Source organism: Anastrepha ludens, chromosome 5 (genome assembly GCF_028408465.1).
Source record: "Anastrepha ludens isolate Willacy chromosome 5, idAnaLude1.1, whole genome shotgun sequence".
NCBI classification, from domain to species: domain Eukaryota; kingdom Metazoa; phylum Arthropoda; class Insecta; order Diptera; family Tephritidae; genus Anastrepha; species Anastrepha ludens.
This window is the reverse complement of record NC_071501.1, coordinates 83614110-83641119: the sequence shown is the minus strand read 5'-3', so window position 1 is coordinate 83641119 and position 27010 is coordinate 83614110. Positions and strand designations below refer to the sequence as shown.

The window sequence follows — 27010 nt, the reverse complement described above, 5'->3', positions numbered from 1 at the left end:
ATAATTACTTGTGTGTTCATTTTTTCACATTTTTATACAAGAGTAGTCTATTATATGCAGGAAAGTCTTCTGAATAAGACAATATTTTTCTTTTGTGCTTCAGGTGAAAACTACAGCCGCAATCTTACACGCCGTTTTACTAGCGCGCAGCGAGAAGCTGTGCGAGATCCCTCATATGTCCGCCAATTTGTTTTTTTTTTTGTTATGTTAAAAAATTGTTTATTACTCTTCAATCATGCCTTCAAATAAATGCAAAAGATTGTTCCTGTGTGTTAGTTTTTTCGCCTCGAAAAAAAATTGAGAAGAAACACCTTTTTTTGAAGCCACTGATAAGAGGCCCCCCTTAATTCAAGATCGTTTTCAAAGGTTCATTTTTTATGGCGCCTTAAACCGATAATGAAATAGGCTACTTTAAAAACTTGGTTAATAATTTTTCATCAGAATACTGTAATACTAGAGTAGTAGACTTTCGAAAGGTTTACTCTGAGAGAAAGAGCGCGAAAATTTACACTAAAAATAACAAGCGAAATTGAAGCACAGGTTTTAGTGTAACTTTTGGTGATTCTGAAATTTAGTGACTTGCGGTGATAATTTGAATAACAAAAACTAACAGATTTATTTTCATCTTAAAAATCTATTAAATTTATACGAGTAGTAGTGTGAAAACTCTAAGTAGTAATTTTACATATCTAGACCATTAAGCAATTTGCGCCCATCTTTTGAGTTCTTTCTTATCTAAGTAAATACTCGAAATCTTATAGTAAAAATGGAGTCTCTGTTTTCAACATTAGGGCTGCCCTCCACTAAAGTGCCGAGCGTACTTCGTTTTCAATTTGTGCCCGACCTGGTACAATATTATTATGTTCATATTATTTAGTCTGAGTCAGAGTCACCACTTAGTCTGGTAGCAGGGTAATAGTTTTCACTCTAAAGTGCTGGCTGCTCAGAGTACGATCGAGCTTAAATAAAATTTGTTTAAGACAAATCGTGAATAATATACGGACTTGGATGGAATGAATGGACATCGAAAACAGGTCGAAAGCAAATCGTGATCGGGACTACAAGGTGAAGAAGCCCTTAAAGTCTCTTGGATTCCTTTTATAAAACATAAAAAGCTAGATGATTAACCCAAGAACAAGAGGTCGCATTTGCATTCGAATCCTGAATTCATCCACTATAGACCGTTTAAGGAAGAGAGGGAAGAGTAACATGGAAAATAGAACAATAAAAAAGAAAAAATGGTGGGTAAGGGCGAAACCACCCAGCTATGACAAGTTCGACTGTGGTTCGTGATGAAATACAGCAACCGACTAATGCCAAAGTCTGAAGACGGTTTCTTGCAAAATACAGTGAAAAGAGTCGCAACAATGATCAATGGCTCATTTGAAGGAAGTGAAAATAGGAAGAGCACACCCTTCGAAAGCCGAAATAAGCTTTTAGTAAAATAGCACTCAAACTCACTGACCCCCAAACGATAGCGGATAGACTAGTCGCGCTGACACACACTGTGGGACCGAAGGTCAACATCGTCACGACGAAGGCTATGAGAGTCAACAACAATAAAGCTAGACATGTAATGGTTGACGGGTGCCTGGTGGTATTTGTCGAAAGCTGCTGCTACCTTCGGCTGCTCTATCGCGACATTCGACGGAGCAGATGAAGATTTCAACTGCAGACTAAACAAAGCAAGGGCGTCGTTCGACCGAGTGCATACAGTATAGGCGAGTTCGGAAGTCTCCAGGCGCTCTAAACTGCGAATATTCAGCTCATGTGTGAAGTCATTTATTGTTTTATGGAAGTGAAAAATGGCTGGTCTCTAACACTATCACACAGAGGCTACAATCTTTCATCAACAAATGTCTCCGCATCAGCTGTAGAATATCCTAACCGCACACCATCAGCAACAAAGCGCTGTGGAGATTAATGAATGAGAAAGCAAATCAAATGCAGAAAGTGGCCATGAATAGAACACAGGCCTAGAAAACCACCAACCCGTAAGTGAGCCGAGGTCGCCGTCGGCCTTAGATTACTTGGAGAAGGTCAATGTTGTGCGAGCTAAGATGGCACTGGAATGGAACTCTTAAACTCACATAGACGAAGATGTCTTAAGGGATTTTGTCGCAGATTTATCCGATCTAGGTTTCTAGCACTTGGCAGTTTTTTTTCCTGAAACTAACTTAAAGAAGCACTAGCTGCCCGTCTAAGTGGTAAAAGGCGTATTATTTATGGCAGTTTATAGCGAAGTTTCAGGCAGAATTTTCGTCCTATAAGGACGGGATTGTGAAGCAGCAACTCGTGAGATCTTCAATACGTTTACGTATTGAGAGGCTAAAGAAACTTAGGGGAGAATCTGAATGCCGTTATTAGGCTTTGAAGAGTACTTTTAAATTGAAAAAAAAAGAAAAGCGAGTGCGTGTCCAGAAATTAGCCAAAAAGTGGTTTGCATCAGTTTTTTGGGATGCAAAGGGAACTTTTTTAAGGACTATTTGCAAACTGAATTTAGCTTTTAGATTCTGAATTTAGCTTTTAGACCAGCTGAAGGAAAAAATTTGTGAAAAGACCCAGTTTGCAAAAAAAAAAACTATTTTCCATCAGGACAATGCACTGTGTCACAAGAGCATTGTGACAATGGCTAAAATCCATGAATTAAAGTTCGAGTTATTGGAACATCCACCGTATTCACCAGATTAGGCCCCTAGCGACCCCTAGCATCTGTTTCCAGACCTTAAAAACTTCATGCGTGGAAAGCGTTTTGCATCAAACGATGAGGTCATACCAGCTGTGGAAATATATTTTGAAGCCTTTCCAGATTCTCATTTCAGGCATGGAACTCATAAATTGAAATCTAGTTGTAAGAAATTTCTTAATGCTCGAGAAGACTATACTGAATAGAGAAGTGTATTTCAAAACATAAAATTGTGTTTTTCTTATCGACCTGCAAAACTTATTGAACAACTTAGGAAGTATTTGTTTATAAGTAATCAAATTTTAGTCGTTTTCGTATAAGCTTCATCTACTTTTTTAACAAAATTTATTTTAAATTGTTACAGGTATGACTGGTGCAAAGTAGCGATGTCAGTCCCGGGATTGCAGCGTTTATTTTTTCCAGTCCCGCAAATAACGAGATTGTAGCCTAAATATTTCGCGATTTTCGAGATTAAGAATGGAGCTCCTGGACACCTAGATGCGCATTCTTATTCCGTAAGCAAAAAATTCTGGGATTTTCGGGATTAAGGAACGGAGCTCCTTCCGCAAATCTTGTCTTTGCAACAGCGGCATCTCGAAAATCCCGAAATTAAAAGAAATTTGAATCCAAGTGGTAAAAAATGGTACGGAATAGGGATGTTAATCCCGAAATCTCGGTAGTTCTGTTTTTTAATACCGAAAATCTGGAAATTTGTTGCTCAATGAAAAGGAATGTCAATCCAGGTGTCCCAGGAGCTTTGATTTCCCGGGATTTCAGAACTCACATCCCTATTCCGTACCATTATTTTGTAAAATCTTATAAAATAAAATATTCATTATATATCATCATATTGAAATAATCAGAATCTTGTTGTTCCAATAACGGAATCCCGAAAATCGCGACATCGTAAAAATCGAAAAAATTGACTGACAAAATACTGGGAATCGAAAAATTTCTTAAGCGTGAAAATTCTAAATATCCGTCGTAAGAGCCTGAAAATCACGGTATAAAAAAAATTAAAAAAATTGGCATCCCTGGTATGGAATCATCCTTTCAAACAACAAATAAATACTGAATATGGGAAGCATCGATAAAATTCTTAAGCGTGAAAATTTTAAATATCCGTCGTAAGAGCCCGAAAATCACGGTAAAAAAAAATTAAAAAAATAGCAGCCCTGGTACGAAATCATACTTTCAACTAATATAATAAATAAATACTGAATATGGGAAGCATCGATAAAATTCTGAAGCGTAAAAATTCTAAATATCCGTCGTAATTTTACATATCCAGACCATTGCGCCTATCTTTTGAGTCCTAAAAAACTAACTATTGGAGTTAGCGCGAAAGTGCAAAAACTAACAACCCTTCAACGACCGAAAGGGAACGCAAGTGCTAGTAACTATACATATTACCCTATGGGTCGTTAAACCGGATTAAAGAAATTACAAAAGGTTTGCATTTTGTTGTTACTAAGTATGTGACACGTCATTATGGACCAGTCGTTGTGCCTCTCACACGTATTTATTGAAGTTTCCTGTAAAAAGGTAGTTAACGCTAATCTTTTTCGTTTCGTTTTTTTTTTTACACTTTTCAAATGCCCTGGGATAATTGTCATAAGTACCATTACAAAATTCTTTACGCCCAAACTACCCACACGAGAATTATTCGTCTGCCTACATATTGCATTAAATGCATTATTTCGATTTTTTTTTTTTCCATTTTTTTCATGCCACAAAAGAACATTTGTGCGCATTAATTTTGTATGATGTTGGAAAAGAAATGTTCATGCAACGCATAAGCTATGCAAAATCCTTAATGGAATCCCATTTCCAAGAGATTTGGGTGTGCTGCTTATCGCGCGCGCGAATACCAAAAAAAATACAACAATAACAACAACGAGAGCACAACAAACCGCCAATATAATCGAGTGCGGTTTAGAGTTGCCACGGCCGGGAGGACGCCAGTAAAAGTGTGTACGCATACATAGCAACTAATTTAGACGCCATAAAATGCGCATAAACATAACGAACTAATTTATTGCTATAACGTGCAACACTAGCAACATTAACTATGCCATAGACTACAACGAGTGCTAGCAACAACGGGCGTAGCACGGTCGGGTGCCGAGTGTGCGAACGCAAGCGCAAGCAGTAAAAACACCTGAGACTTAGTTTGAGTGTGCGATTCATAGCCGCAAACGCGGGCGCAGTCGCTGCAGCAGTGTTGCAAGTCGGGGCGAACGCTTGCAGCAGCAACGCAATGACATTTGTTTACCCACACCTTGACGGCGACAGACTTTAGCCTGTAGGAAAACGAGGAAAGGCAGGCGGTGCACAGCGAGGACCGGATGGATGGGCGATGGAATGGATGCAAGGCGAGTGTGTGAGGAATCATAAAAATCACCTCGCAGGCAGTAAAAAATCATTACAGATGATATTTCACTGGCGAAAAGTGTACAAGTTTGGACGAATGTGTGTATGCGTGTGTGTGTGTGTGTATGTGTGTGGAGAGATACGTGGCGGCGATATGCAGCTGCAGTCAACTACGAGTGACTTAAAATGGAGCTGACCAACGTCAGGGTTTACAGAAACATACTTACATGCATACACACACACACACACACACACACCCTTGTAAGTGCGCTTATGCATGCAACTAGTCAACCAACCATTTTAGCATATGTCGCCGCAATAATTGCTGTGAAAATATAAGATGGCGATGTGGGTTGCATGGATGAGGGCTGGGGATAAGGCGAGATACGGCAGCGGCAGCCAGCAGCCAACAGCCGGCAGATGAGGTATGGCAAATGTGTTGCACTCGCTTGGATGTGGCAAACGAACAAGATGCCTATGAGTTGCAGATAAAGCTGTTGTGCTTGTTTTTGTTGTTGTTGTTGTTGTTGTTCTAGCTGCATATTTGGCAAATGCAATGGCGGTAATGGAATTGGAAGTGAAATAACAAGTGCCAGCTAAAGTCAAAGCGATTTGCTTAGTAGAAATGTCGCGACAACGCCAGTTGATTAGAAAAGCCACGAGAGTTTTTGTGTGTGTGTGTGTGCGTGTGCGTGTGCTTGTATGCAATAATGTTTTTGCGCTGCTGCACTCTACCTTGCAATTGGAATTTATTATGATTTCTGGCGAATTTGATTGCCATGGTAACGCGCAGCGTTCGATGGAATTAGTAAGGTACACACACACACGCGCGCGTTCACACACTCATACACACGCCGTGAGTAGTTGGTGGCGCGCGCAGGAAGTAGAAAAGTAAGAAAGTAGCGTTAAAAATGCAGCTTAAGTGCCCAACACGCACGCATACGCATATGATATGCACTAACACACACGCATGCAAATATAATATACACTTACACACACACACACACACCCCATACATGTCTGCTAATAGCCTGACGTTTTAACTTGCAAATCCGCGCTTTGCCACAAACTATTTCAGATTTTAATTTTTTTTTTTTTAATTATTTCTCTTTTCGCTTCATGCGCACGTGTGCGCGCGTGTGTGTGTGTGTATGCGAGAATTGAAAAAGAATTGAGTTGTGACGCGTTTCATGCGTTCGCATACGGTGCGTGCAAATTACAATTTGTAGGGTCTTAAATGTTTATAGCTGCTTGCTAGAATTTATGACCAACTTACAAACGAACAAACAATCAAACCGCAAAAGCAGCCAACAAACAAACCGCCATGCATGCGCGCTTAAGTACATACCCACACATCTAAGTAGAGGAGGAGTGAGAGACGTGCATTTTTCTCTGTTTTTTTTTTTGCCTTTTTCTGGCCACTCGCAGTCATAGTCGCATTTGCTAATGTAGTTAGTCGGCTGTTGCATTTAGTGTTGTTGTTGTAGTTGTTGTTGTTCGCTTGCAAGCGTACAGGTTGGCGCAGCGTGACAACGCTACAGTTGCATTGTTGTTGTTGCAATTATTGCTGCTTTAGTTGTTGTTGTTGTTGTTGCGGTAACTGCTGGTGTTATAGTTTGTTGTCACCCTTTGTCCATTTGCTTGTTGCCCGTTGCTGTTGTTTGCCGCTTGTTGCTTGTTGTTAGACTGTCTTGCTTGCAGCTTACATGTTATGTTATTACTTGTTATTGTTGCATGTTGTTGCTTTTCGTTGCTTTTCGTTGCTTTTCGTTATTTGTTGTTACTGCTTTCTTTCTGCTTCCAGCTCTGTTAGCTGGCTGAACACAGCTTGGCCAATCGCAATTTTCCTTGTTGTTGTTTTTGTTTTCTGTTGCTCTTGTTTTTGTTTGTGGTGCTAATAAGAATTTATGTACGTTGCAACAAGTCGGAGTGAATTAATTAACCAATGTTGGTTGGCATAATTTTTACCATTTTAGTAGCGCAAAAATGCGACTAAGTAGAAATGATGTTATTGCTGGCAATTATATTGCAACAAGTGTCCTCTACACAGACTTGCATGCGAGTGTGTGTGTGTGTGTGTGGTTATACCGGCATAAATTTATGAATTATGCGTGGCATATGTTGTTGTAGATAATGTTCGCCAGAATTCATAAATTGTTTTGTAGAAAATGATATCTAAATGAAGGCAGATACAATTGTTTTCTGCGAAAAATTATTTCTGACCTGATTGGTTTTTAATTGCTCGAACTGAGTTACAAGAAAAAAAGTTAGTATACAATCAAAGGCTCTGAAGATTTATAAGATATCGCCTAATGGTTGAAAGTAGTGCTAGATTTCTAAATTTTACTAACAGGTGGCGCTAAAGTAATCCTCCTATCGGAAAATACTATAAATTTTGCGATTGGCCCCTAATGTGAGTTCTGTTTTGACATTTGTGTAGTAAACACATGCGAAATACACGTTAATAAACAATGTTACGCTACACTGCTCCAGAACGCGGTATATTGCTGACTATTTATTTGACCAATAATCGGTCGGTGACTTTGGCACAACGTGAATTTCGTCGCAGATTTCCTCGCCGTCCAACGCCTACTGGTGAAACACTGCGACGTTTAGCCGCTCGCCTCGAAGAGACTGGTACAACACAAGATGCTGCCAGGCGTGACAGACCCCGGAGTAGCCGTTCTGTAGAGAATATTGCTGCTCTAGCCGAGGATGTCATGGAAGCGCCGTCGACATCGCCCAGACGACGTGCCACGCAAATTGGTATCAGTCGACGGTCTTTACAGCGAATTATGGTACAAGATTTGAAGATGTTTCCGTACAAAGTCCAGACGGTGCATCAGCTGTTAGCTGCTGACCGCCAATCGTGTCTAACATACGCTCAAGCCATCCTTAATTACCACCAAGAGGAAGATGATTTTTCATCAAAAATAATCATGAGTGATGAGGCCCATTTCCATCTTAGCGGGTACATAAATAAGCAAAATTTACCCTTCTGGGGCACTGAAAATCCGCGTGTAACCTACAAAGAGCCATTACACCCGCTCAAAGCCACTGTAGGGTGTGCTATTTCCGCTGGAGGAGTCATCGGACCTTTTTTCTTCGAAGGCGTCGCGGGCCAAACGGTTACTGTGAATGGTGAGCGCTACAGAGCAATGATCAACGAGTTCGTTTTGTCGCAACTTGATGAATTGGGATTGGAAAACATGTGGTTCCAACAGGACGGTGCAACGGCACACACTGCACGTGCCACAACCGATATGCTGAAGGATGCATTTCCCGCGCGCCTAATCTTCCGTTTTGGCAATTTGCACTGGCCAGCAAGATCGCCTGATTTGACCGCTCCAGACTTTTTTTTGTGGCGCTTTTTGAAGTCGCGGGTTTATGTCAACAAGCCTCAGACTCTTGCAGCTCTTAAAGACAACATCCGTCAAGAATGTGAGGACCTATCGCCGGAAGTTTTGGCCAAAGTGATGAAAAATGCCATAAAATGGCAATCAACTGTGCTGGCGGCCATTTACATGACATCATATTCTCGACTTGATGTAAAAAAAAGACCAAATAAAAATAATCCACAAGAAGAATCAAAGTTTTTCATTTTTTTTTTAATTACAGCCAAAAAACATCGCAAGGTTACTTTTGCGCCACCTTGTACCTACGACACCTAAAACACCCACCGAAATTATTATAAAGACATCACATTTTCAAAAGCGCGCTCGACAGTGGATGCCATAAAAATGGTAATGAGCATTGCATAAGTGGCCACAAGGTGCAGGAGTTGGAGATCTGGCAGATCTAGACACAAAAAATGCATTTAACTCTGCGAACTGGAATCAGATAATGGGCATTTAAAGCTCTGGCGTACTTACAGCGCATTATTGGCGATCATTCCAACAATACAAGGTTTGATTGAAAAGAAATGAGCCTTATTTCTTTAAGCAGTTTTATTAAACCTTTTGGCTTATACAACTAATATTCTTCAAAATAGGACCCTTGAGCGTCAATACACCGCTGGTAGCGGTCCTTCCACTGCAGGAAACATTTTTTAAACTCATCCGCCGGAATTGCGTTCAATTCGGCTGTCACAGTTTTTTGGATCGCCTCGATGGAGTCGAAACGCCTCCCCTTCAGCTTTCTTTTCAGGCGCGGGAACAAGAAGATGTCCGGAAGGGACAGGTGATACAATTGTCTAAAGTATTATCCTGTTCGTCACTTTCCAATACTTCACGACTCTTTTCCACACGCAATTGCGTTTGTTCATCAGTCAAAACCTTCGGAACCAGTTTGGCATACACTTTGCGCATTTCAAGTTTTCCGGTCACGATTTCCCGCACATTGTAATAAGTTAAATTGAACTGATCTCACGTAGGCTAGCACGACGGTCAATGCTCAAAAATTCACGAACCCGGTTCACATCTTCGTCTGTTTGCGCGGTCGAAGGCCTTCCAGATCGCTGTTCGTCATCGAGGTCCTCCCGGCCTTCCTTGAACGACTTGTGCCACCGTTTTACCTGGGTACTGAACAGAAATTGGTCCTCCTTGCCTCCTTGCCTCCTTGAGTAGCCCAATGGTTTCGGTACTCGTTTTGTTTAGCTTTACGCAAAATTTGATCGAGTAACGTTGCTCCAACGATTGCTGCATTTTCGCCACTGCAAAATCCTAACACACTTTTAAAACAGCTTTCACGCGCGGAGCGATGCTGACTGCACCGCTGTTGCCAGCGAGCTGGGACCGGTTTCTAGTGGAAGGGGAAGGTTCAACGATCATTTTCCCCCACCAGCCGATTCGGTTGATCGCTTGGCAGGCGCTCCGCGCGGGAAGGCTCATTACTTTTCAATCAAACCCTGTAGGCTGCTGCGCTACGGAGGCTGACGTTAGACCATATAAGGTGACTGCTGGTGTGTCACAAGGCTTAGTACTTTGTCCAACGCTATGGAATGCAATGTACGACGGCGTGCTTAAAATCGCCCTTCCCGCAGAAGCAACACTTGTTGGGTACGCTGATAATATCACGCCGGTGGTAGTAGATAAACTTCGCGAGCCACTGACGGTCACATGCAAGGACATATACGAAATTGGCTATCAACCGCTTTGCAAAACTGAAACTTGCAGCGCAGAAGACGGAAGTAGTCTTACAAACAAAAGGAGGTCATGCGAGGGGGTCGTGATCCCGGTAAACGGCACTCCATAAAGTCTCAGCCATACTTGAAGTGCTTAGGAATCAACATTGACGCAAGAATAACGTTCATGGAGGCATTTTGTGGCAGTCACCAAAAAAGCGCAGCTAGCACACAATGCGCTTTCAAGACTAATGCCAAATATAGGAGATCCTCGGGCAGAAAAATGACAACCGTTTTCATTTGTCACCACATCCATAATTATATACGTAGCGCCGATCTGGGCAAAAGCGAAAGCACTTAGTGGTGCGAGAGCTTATCACACGCTTTCAGACGAATCCATAGCAGTCATATCGAGCAAAATCCCCATAGATCTCTCGGTTAAAGAGCTGCAGAGGCTGTATAAGCTAACGCGAGAAATACCGCTCGGTGTTATTAAAAAGAAGAGCGACAGCGAAAAACTAGACAGTGGCAGCAACGGTGAGACCTTTCAAAACATGGTCGTTGGACGCACAAACTGACACCAGACACAAATCGAAATGGTATCGAAGGAAGCGCGGGAAAGTTGACTTCTACGTGACGTAACTGCTGAGCGATCACGTATATTTTAAAGAGTATCTACATCGCTTTAATTTGGAAATCGACCCCTTTTGCCCGGCCTGCCCTAACGAACCAGAGAGTGCAAGGCATGTCCTATTCTGGTGCCTGCGATTCGACACCGATAGAGAAGACCTTGGCAGGGTATTTGGCGAGCATCACTCAGAGACAACAAGCAAAGTGGCGAGCATTAAGTGATGTAGCAGCGCTTATAATAAAAACGCTGCGTGATGAAGAATGGGTCCGAAAGACGAACCCACGCCATCTCCCGCTTGATCTCCAGGCTGATAGAAATACTGAAGAGTCGTTGCAAGACGAACAACGAGCAAATTCTTGGACTGACAGAGTGACTGACTAATTTGAGTTAACAGACTCCATAACAGCCTCGCGACGTATTACTTAACGGCAAAAAAAACCTCATTTTGACAAGTTTTGACTATTTACTTATGTGTTTTTTTTTAATTTTTCTTTTATAGTAAAAATATAGTTCACTTTATAAGAAATACCATAGTAATCCAAGTCCATAAAATGTTTTCGCGTTTTCCTTTTCCATGCCTGAGATTTTAGAAAGATCACTGGCTGTACTTAGTCGCTGGGCTGTCAGTTGTGGCCTAAGAGTGAACTCTAACGAAACGAAGCTGGTGCTATTTACCAGGAAATATAAGCCTCCACACTTTAGAGTTCCCAAATTAAACAACCACGTTCTCCTACTCCTGCAAATCTATGTCCGGCAAAAAATGGGTCGTACTTTGGATGTACTACGTAGTGGTTCTACCAATTTAGTGGGCAGCTCTTCAGAAGAGCTGTAATATCAATAAACTGGCGACGGTGCAAAGAACAGAACTTGCACCAGTGCTGCCCTAAATGTCGTTTTGCACTTACTTCCCATCGACTTTCACATAGCTGCTCAAAGTGCAATCAGGTTAATGGAGGTTGACCTCTGGAGGCAAATTCTCAAGGGCCTTAGCCACATTTTTGGGCGTATTTCTCGAACTACGTTCAGATCCAGAGTTTGAGCGTCGTGCTAGGGAAATCTTTTCAAGTAGGCAGGATTGGAATGAGGAGAAAATCTTCATCGAAGCTGGTATCTCTGCCTTCACTGACGGCTGCAAGATGAAATCAGGAGTTGGAGCTGGGGTTTTCTCTAAATCAGTCAATTTAACTGAGGAGATATTAACATTTTTTCCGATATCCAAGCCCCGATCAAGGGTTAGACGACGCCAATGATGCAGATCCAAATAAGTCAACTCCTGTAAGGAGGAGATCAAATCTCTTGGGTGCGCAGGTATCATTTCTCTGAACTGGGTTCCAGAATATAGGAACAGCGAGGGAAATGGAGTTGCTAATGAGCTTGTCAGAAAGAGGTCAACTTAATTGGTTTTAAAAGGTCTCTCACCCGGTCATCGGCATCCCCCTGATAGTTGTTAAAGGGTAATTACACAACTTATTTCCCACGAAAGTGTAGATCAGATGGTCATTTCTTCATATATTATTTAGAAACCCCTTTGGGGCCTTTCAGAGAAGAAGACTATTGAGCATTTTCTCTGTATATAAAAATCGAAGACGAGCCAACAAGACAAGCAAAGCATCTGTCAACAATTAACTGAACATTCAAAATGGCCGAACTCGTCGGCATGAGTTAGAGATATGAGTACCAACATATCGCCACAAAAAATCGAAATTCGAATATACGTAACCTAAAAAAATTCACGATACTTTTTGAAGACACCTCGTACACCTGTTTAGTTCTATCGACGATGGTGAATGCAAATCGTAAATTGATTGTGACACCCATCCAACCACTTCAAGGGTAGTCCTGTAAATCCAGACTGAGCTATGTCGGTCGACTTAATATCTTGACACTAACATGATTCCCAGGGCTCGTAGGTATTGCGGGTAACAAGAGCTCTAACCCTTTAGCAAGGATGGGCTCTGAGACCAATTTCTAGTATAGGCGAAGCCCAAGGAAAAGGTTGGCATCTCAGACAGTGCACTCTGCCCAGCATGTGGAGAGAAGGATGAGACGGCGTTCCACTTTCTGTGCGCCTGCCCGGCCTTCGCTCGTATCAGGCTTGAGATCTTTGGGACTGATATGTTAAGAAGCGTCAACCTTGGCTCCTTGGGATTCGGAACACCTTTTCCCTAACTGAATCAAAAGTATTTCTTCACTACCATCTTCTCGATAGTTTGTGCGCATATTTCCCAAAGCAATGTAATTCATCTATCTTGGTACTTTTAATGTATAGAAACTTTAACCTCTCTCTTTCAACTGTTATGTTTATCAACCATTGCAAAGAATTGAAACTTTGGCATTAAAAATTCGGCTTTAAATTGCTGAGTAGAGACTCCAATTGAGTCTAATTACATATAAAAAATAAAATTATTCAAATCTCAACTCACCTTAGTACTCGTTGTTCGTGGCACTCCGCCTAACGCAATCGCGTACACTTCCACTTCATAGGTGTCCGGGCCCGCTTCACGATCCAACTCCTTTGCCGTCGACAATATGCCAAGTTTTGTATCAATGTCAAACAAACGATCGACTTGTTGTACCGCACCCGCACTCGCACTCGTATACGCACCGATCGCCGTAACATTCGTCACGTAGTACTCGATTTCGGCACCATTCAAGCGTGCGCTCACAGTCAAAATACTCGTACCGGTCGGCTCGTTCTCATACACTGAGCCGCTTTGTTCGCGCTGATCGAATACGGGACCTGCGGCCGTGCCCGTCGTTATAATCGTTATATACGCATCGGTGCTTTTACGTTCGCTTTGCACCGCTTCATCGGTCGCCTTCAAGGCCAACTGATAACGCACCTCCGGCTGATCGATCACTTTGCGTAAAGTTATCGCACCCGTATTGCGATGCAATTTGAAGAGTTCCGTATTGCCGTTCACCATTTCGTAGGTGACCAGACCGTTGCTGGAAGAGTCAGCATCGCGTGCATGCACATGCATCACTGGCAAACCGTCACGGTAGTGATGACTTTGTGCGCCCGCTGTCTGCATTGGTAAGATGGCCGCATTCATGGACACAAAAGTGGGTGCATTATCGTTAATGTCTTCAACGATGACGGTCACTAGTTTCTCAGCGGACAGTTGTGGCTCGGGCTTTTCTGCCTGATCGGTGGCGACGACAGTGAGTCGGAAGGTGTCGATGGTTTCGCGATCGATTTCACGCAGCGTGTGTATGACACCGGTCATAGTGTTGATGCCAAAGTGGCGACCACCCGACAGCTCAGGATCTTGCTTTACTATAGAGTAGGTAACTTTGCCATTCAGACCAGAATCCGGATCTTCTGCGGTTATGGTAACGATGGGAGTTTTAACGGCAATGCCCTCCTTGATTTGGCGCACTATGGCCGTATTGGGAAAACTGGGTGGATTATCATTCTCATCCACCACGTTGACGTTGAAGACAATGGTGTTCGAGAGGCGTGGTGTGCCGCCATCAGCGGCCGTTACATTCAGATGGTAAACGGTGGTCTCCTCATAGTCCAGAGGTTTGTGCAAATATAAACTGCCCGATATAGCATCGATGTGGAAAGTGTCTTTACGATTTCCCGCCGTAATACTGAAGGTTACTTGACTATTAACGCCCAGGTCCGAATCTGTTGCTCGAAAGCGCATCAGCTCCGTACCGATGCTGCTCGTCTCCAACACTGACGCTTCACTTGCTGTCTGTGCGAATTCCGGTGCCACGTCGTTCTCGTCCAACACCTCCACAGTGATTGTGGTGCTGGCGCTCAGCTGTCCCTTCAATGCTGCATCACGTGCCACAACCGTGAGCTTATACGAAGATTGCTGCTCGCGATCAAGCAAACGCGCTAATGACAATTGTCCTGTTGCATCGTCCATGGCAAAGCGTTCGTCTTCGTTGCCATTAACAAGTGAGTAGTAAACATCACCATTGAGGCCCTCATCCGCATCAACCGAGTAAACACGCATGACTTGCGTAGCCACGGCAGAGCCCTCAGAAATCTGCACACGGTAGGGAGCGCGCACAAACTGTGGCGCATTGTCATTGACATCTGTAATGATTATCTTCACCTTGACCTTGTCGTGCAAGCGCTGCACTCCATTATCCGAGACGATGGCCTCCAGTAGTATGTAGTTATTGCCATTGTTTATGCCGTCGCCTACACCTACTAAGCCGCCATTTATCTGCCCGTTCGTTTGTCCACCCACACCCACGCTGCTACGTCGCTGTACCAGCTCTTCGCGATCGAATGGATGCAGCGTTTTAATGAAACCATTACGCATGTCAATGGTAAAGTCCTGCTCCTGCGTCGCCAGCGTATAAATCAACTCCGCATTGCGTCCAATGTCACGATCTGTTGCCGTCAACTTGCCGACAAACGAATCGGCTGGCTCATTTTCCGCGATGCTAAAGGTGAAGGTACTATTTGTGAACTGCGGCGCATTGTCGTTCTCGTCGATGACATGTATGATCACTGGCACCACAGATGAACGCGCCGGCACACCGCTGTCGCGGCATGCTACTGTCAGCGCGTAATAGTCCCGCTCCTCGCGATCCAACTGCGCGCGCACAAACAAATAACCGTCGGGAAAGACGCCAAACTTCCGCTCTGCATTGCCCTCGATTATGTCGTATGATATGCGCCCATTTGCGCCAAGATCCGCATCGCTGGCGGCTAGCGCAAAGAAGCGCGCATTCACCTTGGTTGACTCGCGCAATGATGTCTCGTACGATGTGTGATCGAACACAGGTGTATGATCGTTGGCATCGGCTATGAGCACGTCGATGGTGTGTCGCGTTGATAGAGGCGGCGTGCCGCCATCTGTGGCCATCAGCTCCACATGCAACAATGTGCCGGGTGCTGCGCGCACCGGACGCTGCAGTTGGAGTACGCCCGTTGCTTCGCTAACGCGAAATTGCTCTTCGGGATTGTAGGTGAGCGTGTAGGTGACACGGCTATTCATACCTGAATCGCGATCACGTGCGCGTGACAAGTAAACCTCTTGACCGACAGCCGCATTCTCCGCCAACTGTATCTCACCGTCACGATCTTGTGCAAAGATCGGCGCATTATCGTTTAAATCAGCGATCGCAATGTTCACAATGCATTTGCCATAAGCTAGGCCAGTGCGCGCCATCACAGTTAGCTGGTATTGCGCCAGCGCTTCACGATCAATACGGCGCGCCGTGCGAATGCGACCAGTACGACGATCCACCGCAAAGTTCTCATCTGCATCACCATACACAATCGCGTACTCAATGTTGGGTGGCAGTGTCGATTTGCCGGCATGTAGCTTTACCTGCACCCGACCCACCTCGCGGCCCACCACGGGCTGCTGCTGTTCATGATCTTCCACAATTTGAAACTCATAACTGCCGTATGAATCGAACTCGAGCAACTCCATTTTGGATTGCAATACAATCTCAACCAGTGCATCTTGTTCGCTACGTCGTTCGCCGCGATCCTTTGCCGAAATCTTCAACTTGTAGAGTGCCTTTGGTGACTGGCGTATATCTCCGCTGCCAGCGCGCAACGTTATCGCGCCACTCCATGTATCGACGACGAAATGTCCATCGCCACCTGACTCCAGTTGGTAGGTAATTAAGGCATTATCGCCCGCATCACGATCGCTGGCAGTGACTTTCAACAGTGGCTGGTTATTGTCGCCCGCATCGTCAGGTAACGCATAAAAATAATGACTGGGGTAGAACGTTGGGCTGTTGTCGTTGACATCCTCAACGTTTAGATAAACAGTAGCGGTGGCTGATTGTGGTGGTGCGCCCTGATCGCGTGCGATCACAAAAATCTCATAATGCGCAATTGTCTCACGATCAAGTGCACTGCGCGTCGTTAATTGGCCAGTGAGCGAGTCGAGGCCAAATTGTTGTGGATATTTGCGCTCCACACTGCCAGCCAGTGTGTATGTCACCGAGCCGTTAGTGCCTTGATCGTGATCGGCGGCCGTTAGCATGGCGACCAGTGTCTGTGGTGGTGTATTCTCGCTGAGTGTGACGTTGATATTTTGTTGCCTGAATTGTGGTGCCTCATCGTTTTCATCCAGTATGGTCACCTTGAGTTGTGTGTACGCCCACTTCGGATTTGGGCCGCCATCACGTGCAGAGATGCTCAACTCTACGCTGTCCTGCACCTCGCGATCCAATGCTGCCTGCGTTGTTATCAAACCGGACGCTGTATCAATGGCAAACCATTGTTTATTATTACCCGAAACGAAATCGTAAAAAATCAATGCATTTACGCCAGTGTCCTCGTCAGTGGCGGTAATAGAAGCCACGTACGTCCCTGGTGGTGCCAATTCACTCAACACAGCCGAATACTCGGACTTCTCAAATACCGGCTCATGATCATTGACATCGTTAACATGGATAATTAGGTGTGCGGTCGCCGTACGTGGCGGTGAGCCTTTATCGATGGCAACAACTGTCAAATTATACTTGCCAATTTCCTCGCGATCCAACACGCCATTAACGCGCACAATATCAAATGACGGTGTCTTCTCCAAACGAAAATGGCTCAACTCATTGCCTGATATGATGCGTAAACTCGTCTCGCCATTCAATCCCTCGTCCATATCCACCACGGAAACGGCAGCAACCACGCTACCGTTCGCCGCATTCTCATCTACAGTTGCAAACGTGCCGGTGGGCGGAAAGTATTGGAAGCGTATAACCGGATCGTGATCGTTCGTGTCAACGAGGTTGACAGTCACATAGGTGCGTCCATCTTGGCGAGGCGAGCCGTGATCGCGTGCGAATACCGTAAAGACACAGCTCTTGGGACAACTGGCACCGGGGCGCGCATATGTTTGACAGTTTTGTTGCGGGCAACTTAGCAGTTCGGTGGTGGATATGACACCCGTCTCCGGATCGACTGTAAACTGTTGCTCCGTATCAGCCAGGTAATAGGTGATTTTGGCGTTATCACCCAGATCATTGTCCGAAGCCATCACCTGCAGCACAGGCGTGCCAGGTGGCACTGACTCATTCAGGGAAACGATGTAGTCGCTGTGGTCGAATATCGGTGGGTTATCATTTACATCGACGATCGTAACATTAACCAACAAGTAACCATATTTCGCGGGATCACCGCCATCGCGCGCTGATATATTCAGCTGATAGAAACCGCACGTTTCGCGATCCAAATTCCCCGTTGTCTCCAAATGTAGATAAGACACATCACCGCTTGGGTTCGTCGTTACGGCCAAGCGAAACTTGTCCTCCACATTTCCATCCACTATGCGATAGTCGTCCGTCACGCTATTCTCGCCAATATCGCGATCAGTCGCCGCGTCCAGCAATAGCCGTGTGCCAGTGGCCGCACTCTCAGAAAACGACACCGCTATACTCGGCTCGGGAAACTCTGGCGCATTATCGTTCACATCGAGTACAATGATGCGCACCTCAATGGGATAGGTGGGCTGGGAAGAAAGCACAACCAAATCGTAACGATCGCGCATACCTTCACGATCCAGCACTACATTCGTTTTGATTTCGCCCGTGACTTGATCGAGCGTAAATTCGCGCGGCGGTTCATTAAACCGGTATGTGAAATCGGGCTTGGTCGGTATAAAACCAACGACCGTGCCACGCGGTTGTCCTTCCAATACCTCAAATTGTGCGCTCGTATCGACAGCGCGCGACTGCATCAAACCACTAACGCCATCGGCGCCCGCAGACGAACGTCGACGTGGAAAGGCCAACACACTGTAATGGCCAATGGATCCAGCCGCACTGGGACCGAACGTTGGCGTGCTATATGCGCTCAATGACTGATGCTGGCTGTGACATGGCGATGGCAATGCGAACAGCGCAAATGCCAAGCAAATGAATGGCAAAGCTCTGCTTAAGACTAAATTATGCTGACGATAATGTAATGTTGCTGCGTAAGCAGGCAGCCGCGCGTCAGCAATTGCGTTTGTGTGCTTTTGTGGCGTTATGATGCAGTCTTCTAGTGTTGCCGCAGCTCCCTTTGCTGCAATAACTTTTGTGGCAGCGGCGGCGGCGGGTACAGCATCACTGGGGAAAGAAGCTGGTGTTAATGCGCTCACTTTTGCGGCGCACTTTGAAACTGCTTGCACTGCTCTTGTGACCAAATGAATGTTACCTTGGTCATTTTTGTTGTATTTTATTTTGGTGCCAGCATTTGTGGCAGTCGCAGAAATGAAGATATCGTTACAATTTGGCTGATTTGTCATGCTGTAAGTGCGCGCGTATGCGCTCAAATTCACGTCTGTGGCCGTGACCAGTTCGACGGCTTGTCGTCGAACGTCGTCGTTCTCAACGTCTGCAGGCAAATATTTCGCGTTCCTGCAGCGCGTCATAATGTGGCTGCGCGGAAGAAGACTACCAAGCGGCAGTACTTTACACTACTCCGCTGATGTTTCTCTAACTGCTGCTGTCGTTGTTGTTGCTTTTGCTGTTGGTTGTCTGTCTGCCTGCCTGCTGGCTGCGCTTCGCCTGAATGTCGCTGGGCTCTTGGTTGCTCGCTTTTGACTGTTGCTCGGACCTTCTGGAATTCGTTTTTGTTCTTGCTGCAAGCACTTAGTCGCGCTTTTAGTTTGTTTCTTTGTTGTTTTTGGATTTGTTGCTGTTGCTGTTGCTGTTGCTGTTCTGTTTCTATGCGTTGTGGAATTCGCAAACTTGCAGCCATTAGTGTACCGAACGCGATAAGTTCTGGCAATTGGTTTCATTTTATTCCTGTCCGTAGCTCAGACATTTTCACTGTTGCCATGATATGGCCTCAAAACAACACATACATACAAATATTCACAAACACTTACACACGAATATATTCAACTATTTTGCACTTATATACTTTGAGTAATTTATGATGATGAGGGTACGGCGTCGTCCGTCAGCCCAACTAGTATTTGATTTTCACTTTTCTAGGGTGAAGGGAAAAATTTGCTTTTTCTCTTTCTTTTGTATTTGTTGCTGCTAATTTTTGCTTGCTTTGTGGCTGAAATTAACACTTTTTTCCACTTAACACTCGCGTCAGCAGCGCATTAATGGCGGTGACAGGAAGCCAATCAAATCGACGGAAATCACACCGGTCGAGCAGTTTGAAAATCTGCAAAATAAGAAATGGAGAAGAAAATATGTAAGAAAAAAGTTCGTGACAGTCAATTATTTTAAGCTGAAAATTATATATTATATTACGTATATTATTATATTTCACGTATATAAAACCAATTACGTGGCTGGTTGCTTGTGCGCGGCGCGGCGCGGCGCGGCGCTGCTTCAAGCCAATTCCTGCACTCATTACGCGCTGTCAGCTAATTCTACTAAATAATTTAATACATAATTTCCTATAATTCTATATATTTCTCTTTATTTAACTCTTAATTTTCGCCCTGTTCTCCACGAGTTTCAAACAATTTAAAATCCAAAAGCCAAACGCTTGCGCCACGAAGCAGTCAAGCAGCTTAAGTCTCTGAGTAAACCACACAAATTGGCGCTAGCATTTGAAGCCTCATAAATCAACAGAATTAATTCCAACTCAAATAGTCGATTTATTGCTTCACATACTAGTCCAAATGTATATTAGCATGTAATGAAATGACTGGCAATAGAAAAAAGTAATCGCCAACAGCAACAGGAACTCGGACAAGCGGAAAAATGGAACAATAACAAAGGCTTATATTTAAAATCTGCTATTCTCATCCCAAGAGAACGGCATTAGTTTCGTTTCTGTAAGCAGCCATCATGCAAACGGACACACTCACATTCATACATACACTTGTTCAGTAAACTAAATTTGTATGTGTATACCCAACTACAGCAACACCTCTCCTAACAGACATCTCTATTAAGAAGGGCATCTCACTTTTGCGGACAATTTCTCCCTTACCAATTTTTAAGTATAAATTTCGAAGCAAATTACTCTCTCTTAAGCAGACAGTTATTTTTCATAAAATTTACACAAAAACCCCTCTTGAGCGGACGCGAGCTCCTCATAGGCAGACGAAATATAAAGAATGTGAGTGAATAGTTACTTAAAAATTGGGGGGGAAAAAAGAGGACTCGCCATATAAAGAGAGATCTTTTTTTAATGCACACATTGCGCAGTGGCTTTTTGTTGTTAAAATTGGGTATATCTTGGAAAGCTTAGAGACTGGCTTGACTAAAAATATTATAAATGACTTAGAAGCAACAAGATTCGTAAAAGAAACTTGGGCAAAGGTTCAAACGGAAACCATAAAAGCTGTTTCCAAAAAACAAAGTTTGACAAGAATAGAAATGAAACTACTGAATTCGAGCCCGAAAATGAATTGTCGCTGGCAATGCGGCTGAACTTTTTGAGCTTAGGGCTTCGTGCAGACGCCTTGTTAATAGGACAAAAGAATTAAGTGCCCCTCAGGAAAGGAACTGTATAGAGTAGGACTATGAATCTATAAGTCCGAAATAAGGAAGGCCAAGAGGGACTCTTGGAGAAACTTTTGTGGTAGCGTGGACGGCTGTCATGAATCTTCAAGGTTTAGACGAATAGTCACGAGGTGCTCCGCTCACTTGATATACCTGAAGTAGGAATCAGGGCGTTGAACTTTCTGAGCTGGCGAATCAATTCCTGAATTGCTTTGCACAAACTCTCGGCCACAGCAGCACAATTTTTGTCGGCACAGATGGAAGCACAGAAGGCACCCTAAGTGAAGTCCAGGAGCAAGCCAGTCACGTGATTTTTTTTTTTATCGCAGCATGAGTTCTATTTTGGGCAAAATTTCTCTTTAATAAATGCAGTTGATTGAGCACAAAACTGTGTTTGAATTTAATTCACAAAACACTCGCTTTGGATTCAAGTCTATCGCAGTTTTGTGCTCGCTGGCTTTGGTTCAAATCTATCACAGTTAACCACAATTAAACGATTAATTTACCTACGGCGAGATATAATTCTAACCGGCGGCTAAAATCTTAAACGCGAAAAGAGATGGCGGCTTTTTTTTCCTTGTTCACTCCTCCTTGACAGGGCAGTTGGTTTTCCTGCCGCTACCAGTCCTAAGTAGTGGGAATGCTCAACTGTCGTTGCTTAGGAAAAGCGCCTTCTTCCTGCTTGGAGCGCCATCTGTGTCTCACATTTTTCTGGCACACATCCTTCTGGCAGAAGGATCGCACAGATGGTTGAGAACTTCGTTAAATTTCGTGTGTTTGCGCACAATGCAAATAATGCGCAGACTATTGTGCGGGAATTAGTATGGAAAAGGATAAGTTTTTGGGGTTCAGGAATGAAATTGAAGGAATTTTTTTTTTAGAAACAGGGAAAGTAGGTATATTTGGAAAAGTGCGAGGACCGTGCTTTACGTGGTATTCAAACCCACAACCGCTGGGATGGCAGGCTAGTGCACTTATGCTAGATTACCGAGGCCGACAACTGCAGGTCACAGCTACTTAATTAATTAATGACGAAAAAACTTGGGGCTTCATAAATTGAATTCTTGAATGTATTACAATTTTACGGCAACAATTTTCTCAAAGTAGAGCATTTTATAAAGTACGTACTGGAGAGAGTTTTGGTAACAAAATTTTTGAGATTTTCTTTACTTATTTATTATAAAGGGTGATTTTTTAACTATTATCTTTTTAAACAATTGGTTTCAACAGCTGACGTTTCGTGTTTTATTTCACTGTCAAACATCTTCAGTTTGATCAATAATTTAACCATGAATCGTCTTATAAACGAACAACGCTTGCAAATCTTTGAATTATATTATAAAAATGCGTGTTCTGTTAAGAAAGTTTAAAGCGAAAAATTGTGTTCAGCGGCGAAGCTCATTTTTGGATCAATGGGTACGTAAATAAGAAGAATTGTCTATTTTAGAGTGAAGATCAGCCAGAAGGATTGCAAGAGCTACCAATGTATCCAGAAAAGTTAACAGTTTGGTGCGGTTTATGGGCTGGAGGTATCATGTGACCGTACTTCTTCAAAGATGCTGCGAATCGTAATGTAACTCTGAATGGTGAGCGCTACCGTGAAAAGATATGCAACTTTTTTTGCCCAAAATGCAAGAGCTTGTCTTGCATGATATGTGGTTTCAGCAAGACGGTGCCACATGGCACACAGCACGCGTAACAATGGATTTGTTGAGAGGCGAGTTCGGGACCTGTCAATTGGGCACCCAGATCGAGCGATATAAGATAGATTATTTTTTGTGGGACTATGTTAAGGCTCAAGTCTATTCAGACAATCCTGCTTCAATTCACGCATTGGAAGCTAACATTAAAGCATTTATATGTGAGATACCGGCCGAAACATTGAAAATGCACACTTGGACTAAGCGGATGGAACATTTGGAGCGCAGTCGCGGTCAACATTTGCATGAAATAATCTTCAAACATTAAATTGTATGGACTGTACCATCGATTTAAATACAACTTTCATGCATTTTTTTGAATTTTACGTGTGTTTGTTTGAAAAACTTTCCTATAGCTCTTAAAAAATCGCCCTTTATATAATAAAATAAGCTATCCGTTTTTTTTTTTTTTTTTTTTCAAAATATAATTTTCATATAAAAAGTGCCGCATTATTGAAGCCCAGCAGCCTCACAAAATTCCCTCCACCAGGTTTGCAGCTCAAATCCTTCGCTTTACATTGCTAACCTGCTAAACCCGCATACTTAAATGCTCCTAATACTTTTATTGCTCACGTCAGTATTTTATCCATATCGTTTATTTTAATTCATGCATAAATTTTAACTTAAATACCTGCTTTGCTGCCGTTTTTTCGTTGATTTTCCGTTTTCTAAACTATAATCACAAGGCCAGACGGCCTAATTAAACGTTGCATTTTTCAAAAGTTCGAAGTAAATAATGCGAACTCCTCTTAAAATGTATCTTTGAACATTTATGCTATTTTTTATCGATCTTTTTTTTACCACTATTTAGTTAGTCCTTTAAAATTGTACGCGGAATTTGAACATCTAAATTATAGCAAAAAAAAAAAACAAAAAAAGCAAACCATTTTGAACGCGTTCGACAAGAAAAGGAAGCAAATCAGGCACAACGAAGAAATGAACGCAGCAGCAGCGCATTATTTTCGCAGTAGCAGCAGCAGCCACAGCAACAGCAGTACAAAGCCGCAGGTTCCCCACATATTGTCTCCACCACGCCGTTACTCTGCAAGCGCTGAATATTTTTCTCCTTTTTCTCGGTGTCGTACATTTTTTCAACAACCACCGCCGTCGCTGCCACTGATGCTAATGTTAGAGGTTTTATGCTTCTCTTAATGCCGTTCTTTTACTTTTTTGCGTCTTTGTTAGCTGTTTGTTGTTGTAAGTAGCTGCTGCTAATGAATGGTGCTTGTTCATGTTGGCATTTTTGCCTTTCTTTTTTCGGTTTTTTGTTTTCGGAGCTTCGAGTAAGCCTGTTAAATGTATTTTAAGATGCCATTAGAACCAGGCAGCATGATTTTTTTCTCTCAGCTCAGCTTTTGTGTGTTTTACGTGCATGTGTGTGTGTGTGTGTGTGTGTGTGCATGCAAATACCTCATGCGCCGCATTTGCTTTTTATTTGTTTTGGCAATGAAAGTGTTGGCTTTTAAAGATTTTGAAACGGATATAGAAGTGTGAAAAGGAAGAGGGCAAAAAGAAATATTAAATTGAAAAATTTCACGTACAAACATAGCGTAGTGATTGTGTGAGTGAGTAGTTAGACACAAAATGCAAAAAACGGTATCACTTAAGTATAAATTAAGAAAGACATTTTTGGTGCACAAAAGTGTTTAATTGGAATTTATGTGGGAAATAATTTAGTTTTGAAATTCTTGAATAAATATTTTTTTTGAATAATAAAATAATATGACACGTTAACATATTTTGAGTTATTAGTCGCTAACAACATCCTTACCAAATTCAACCGAAAGGGAATTAAAGCAGTGGCGTACGCGGACGACATAGTGCTTATGGTTTCAGGAATGTTTCCAACCACAATCAGTGAGATTATGGAAGGAGCTATGGTATTATTCAGCAATTGGGCCACAGACTGTGGTTTAAGTGTAAAGGCGAGAAAAACTGAACTGATGATATTCACCAGGAAAACCAAGGAACCAAACTTGAATCTCTCAAAACTAAACGGCGTCAATCTCACGCTAACCCAACAGACAAAATACCTAGGTGTTATCCTAGACCCCAAACTCAGCTGGAAGTCCAACGTAGAGTACAGGGTAAAGAAAGCGAATATAGCATTTTACACGTGTCAGAGAATGTTGGGTAAAAAATGGGGACTCCAACCAAAACTATCCAATTGGTCCTACACAGCCATTGTAAGGCCAATACTAACATATGCGGTACTAGTTTGGTGGCCTGCAACAGAAAAGAAATACAACCAAATCAAGCTGAACAAGACACAAAGAACTGCGTGTATCTTAACTACAGGAGCGCTTAGCACCAGTCCTACTGAAGCGCTCAATGTACTAACTCATCTGCTACCATTAGATTTACACATTAAAACAATCGCTACTTGCAGCGCAGCGAGCCTCAGAGACATAGAGAGCTGGACAACAAGGTCGTACGGTCACAGCAAGATCCTCCTACAGGGGCCTCCGCTGCTCAAAAACTGATCAGACTACACAATCCCCGACCTAAACTTCAAGAAAGGCTGTACGGTACGTTTTCCACCGAGAGCCGAATAGAGCAAAGGGAAGGTGATTGGAAGATACGATATCGAAATCTGTACCGATGGTTCTAAGGTGAACTGTGGTGTGGGAGCTGGCTTCCATTCGGAGCTACTCAACCTATCTCAGTCAATTCGTCTTCTTGACTATGCCAGCGTATTCCAGGCAAAACTTTTAGCAATCAGAGAGGCATGCAAATCACTAAAGCTCTATAAGGAAGTTGGTGCAAGAGTAGCTATCTTCCCAGACAGTCAAGCAGCTATAAAGGCCTTAGACTCCAACTTCATTTCATCCAAACTGGTCGTACAGTGTAGAGAGGAGATGGAACTGCATTGGCTTGAAATTACTCTGATATGGGTTCCGGGTCATAGGAAAATACGAGGTAATTAGATAGCGGATGAGCTAGCAAGAAAAGGTTCGACATTAAAGCACACACACTGAACTCATTAAAAGCATCCATTGCTTCACACTGTCATGCTTTAGCCGAAAGAAGATGGAAGCCAATAAGTACATGTATTACAACAAAAAACACATGGCCGTCATACAAAATCCAAAGGACGAATCACCTGTTAGGATGTTCTCCGCCAAACATCTCACGCATCACTGCAACCCTTACAGGTCATTGAAAACTAGGGGAGCATGCAGCCAGAAAGAATTTTTGATGCTGAATGCCGGAAATTGAAGTCCGTGATCTCCATAAGATTTGGTTCCAACAACACGGCGGACGGCACTACTTGCCATACAGCCGACGAAACAATGGATTTACTGCGTCGTCGCTTCGGTGAGCAATTTATCTCTCGTCTCGGGCCAGTGGATTAGTCACCAAGATTGTGTGATATCACACCTATGGATTTCTATTTATGGGGGTATGTAAAGCCTAAATGCTTTGTGAATACACCAGCTTTCCCTTTAACTATTGTGATCTTTCGGCATTTATCAAGTACAATAGGCATTTTAATGTCATTGGAGAAGGTTTCGACATCATTTCAAAAGCTTATCTAGATGTTTTGAATTGCTGGCGTAGAGTTTCAAATCATCTACGCAAAAAAGGTGGTTCAGTAGAAATCTTCCAGACTGTCCGTGCTTTAACACAAACCCATGTCCCGTCTCATTCAGGATGTGACTTAAGGGGTTCATGCTGAGAACAAACCAGAGTGGACTCAACGAGTCACCTTGAAAGATGCCATTTCGAATGTTTATTTCGGTTGTGTATTGAGAGCTTTCAGGGCCAGGTATTTTTATTCTTGTCCTCCAGCGTTGCATCATTTTTTCTAGAAAGAGTATGATGGGAGTATATTGGGATTGAAGTTGTATATACAAAGTACTTCAGTAAGCCAGTAGTGTGGAACCGAATCGAATGCTTTCATCCAGTCAATATAAGCTGCATGGAAGTTTCTGTTCTTCTGTTTAGATTGCCCAAGGACAACTTGATCTATAATCAGTTGCTTTTTACAACCTTGTGATGCACGTACACTTCCTTGCTGTTAGTTATGCACGACGTGAGTATTTTGTAAATAACTGGCAGACAAGTGATGGGCTTGAATTTTGAAGGGTCGCTTATTTCATCGCATTTTTGAATCATATATGTCGTACCAAGCGTTGCACAATTTTACAATTATTCTTCGCCGCTTA

General features: G+C 43.2%; 1 protein-coding gene across 1 annotated transcript in view; it reads right to left on the bottom strand.

Annotated features, from left to right (window-relative positions):
- Positions 1–27010, bottom strand: part of LOC128863120 (cadherin-related tumor suppressor-like) — a 163193-nt gene that overhangs the window by 58847 nt on the left and 77336 nt on the right. The window contains exon 2 of the mRNA XM_054102078.1: positions 13176–19846. Coding sequence (XP_053958053.1) covers positions 13176–19097 — 5922 coding nt within the window. The 5' untranslated portion in view covers positions 19098–19846. The remainder of the gene's footprint in view (positions 1–13175; positions 19847–27010) is intronic.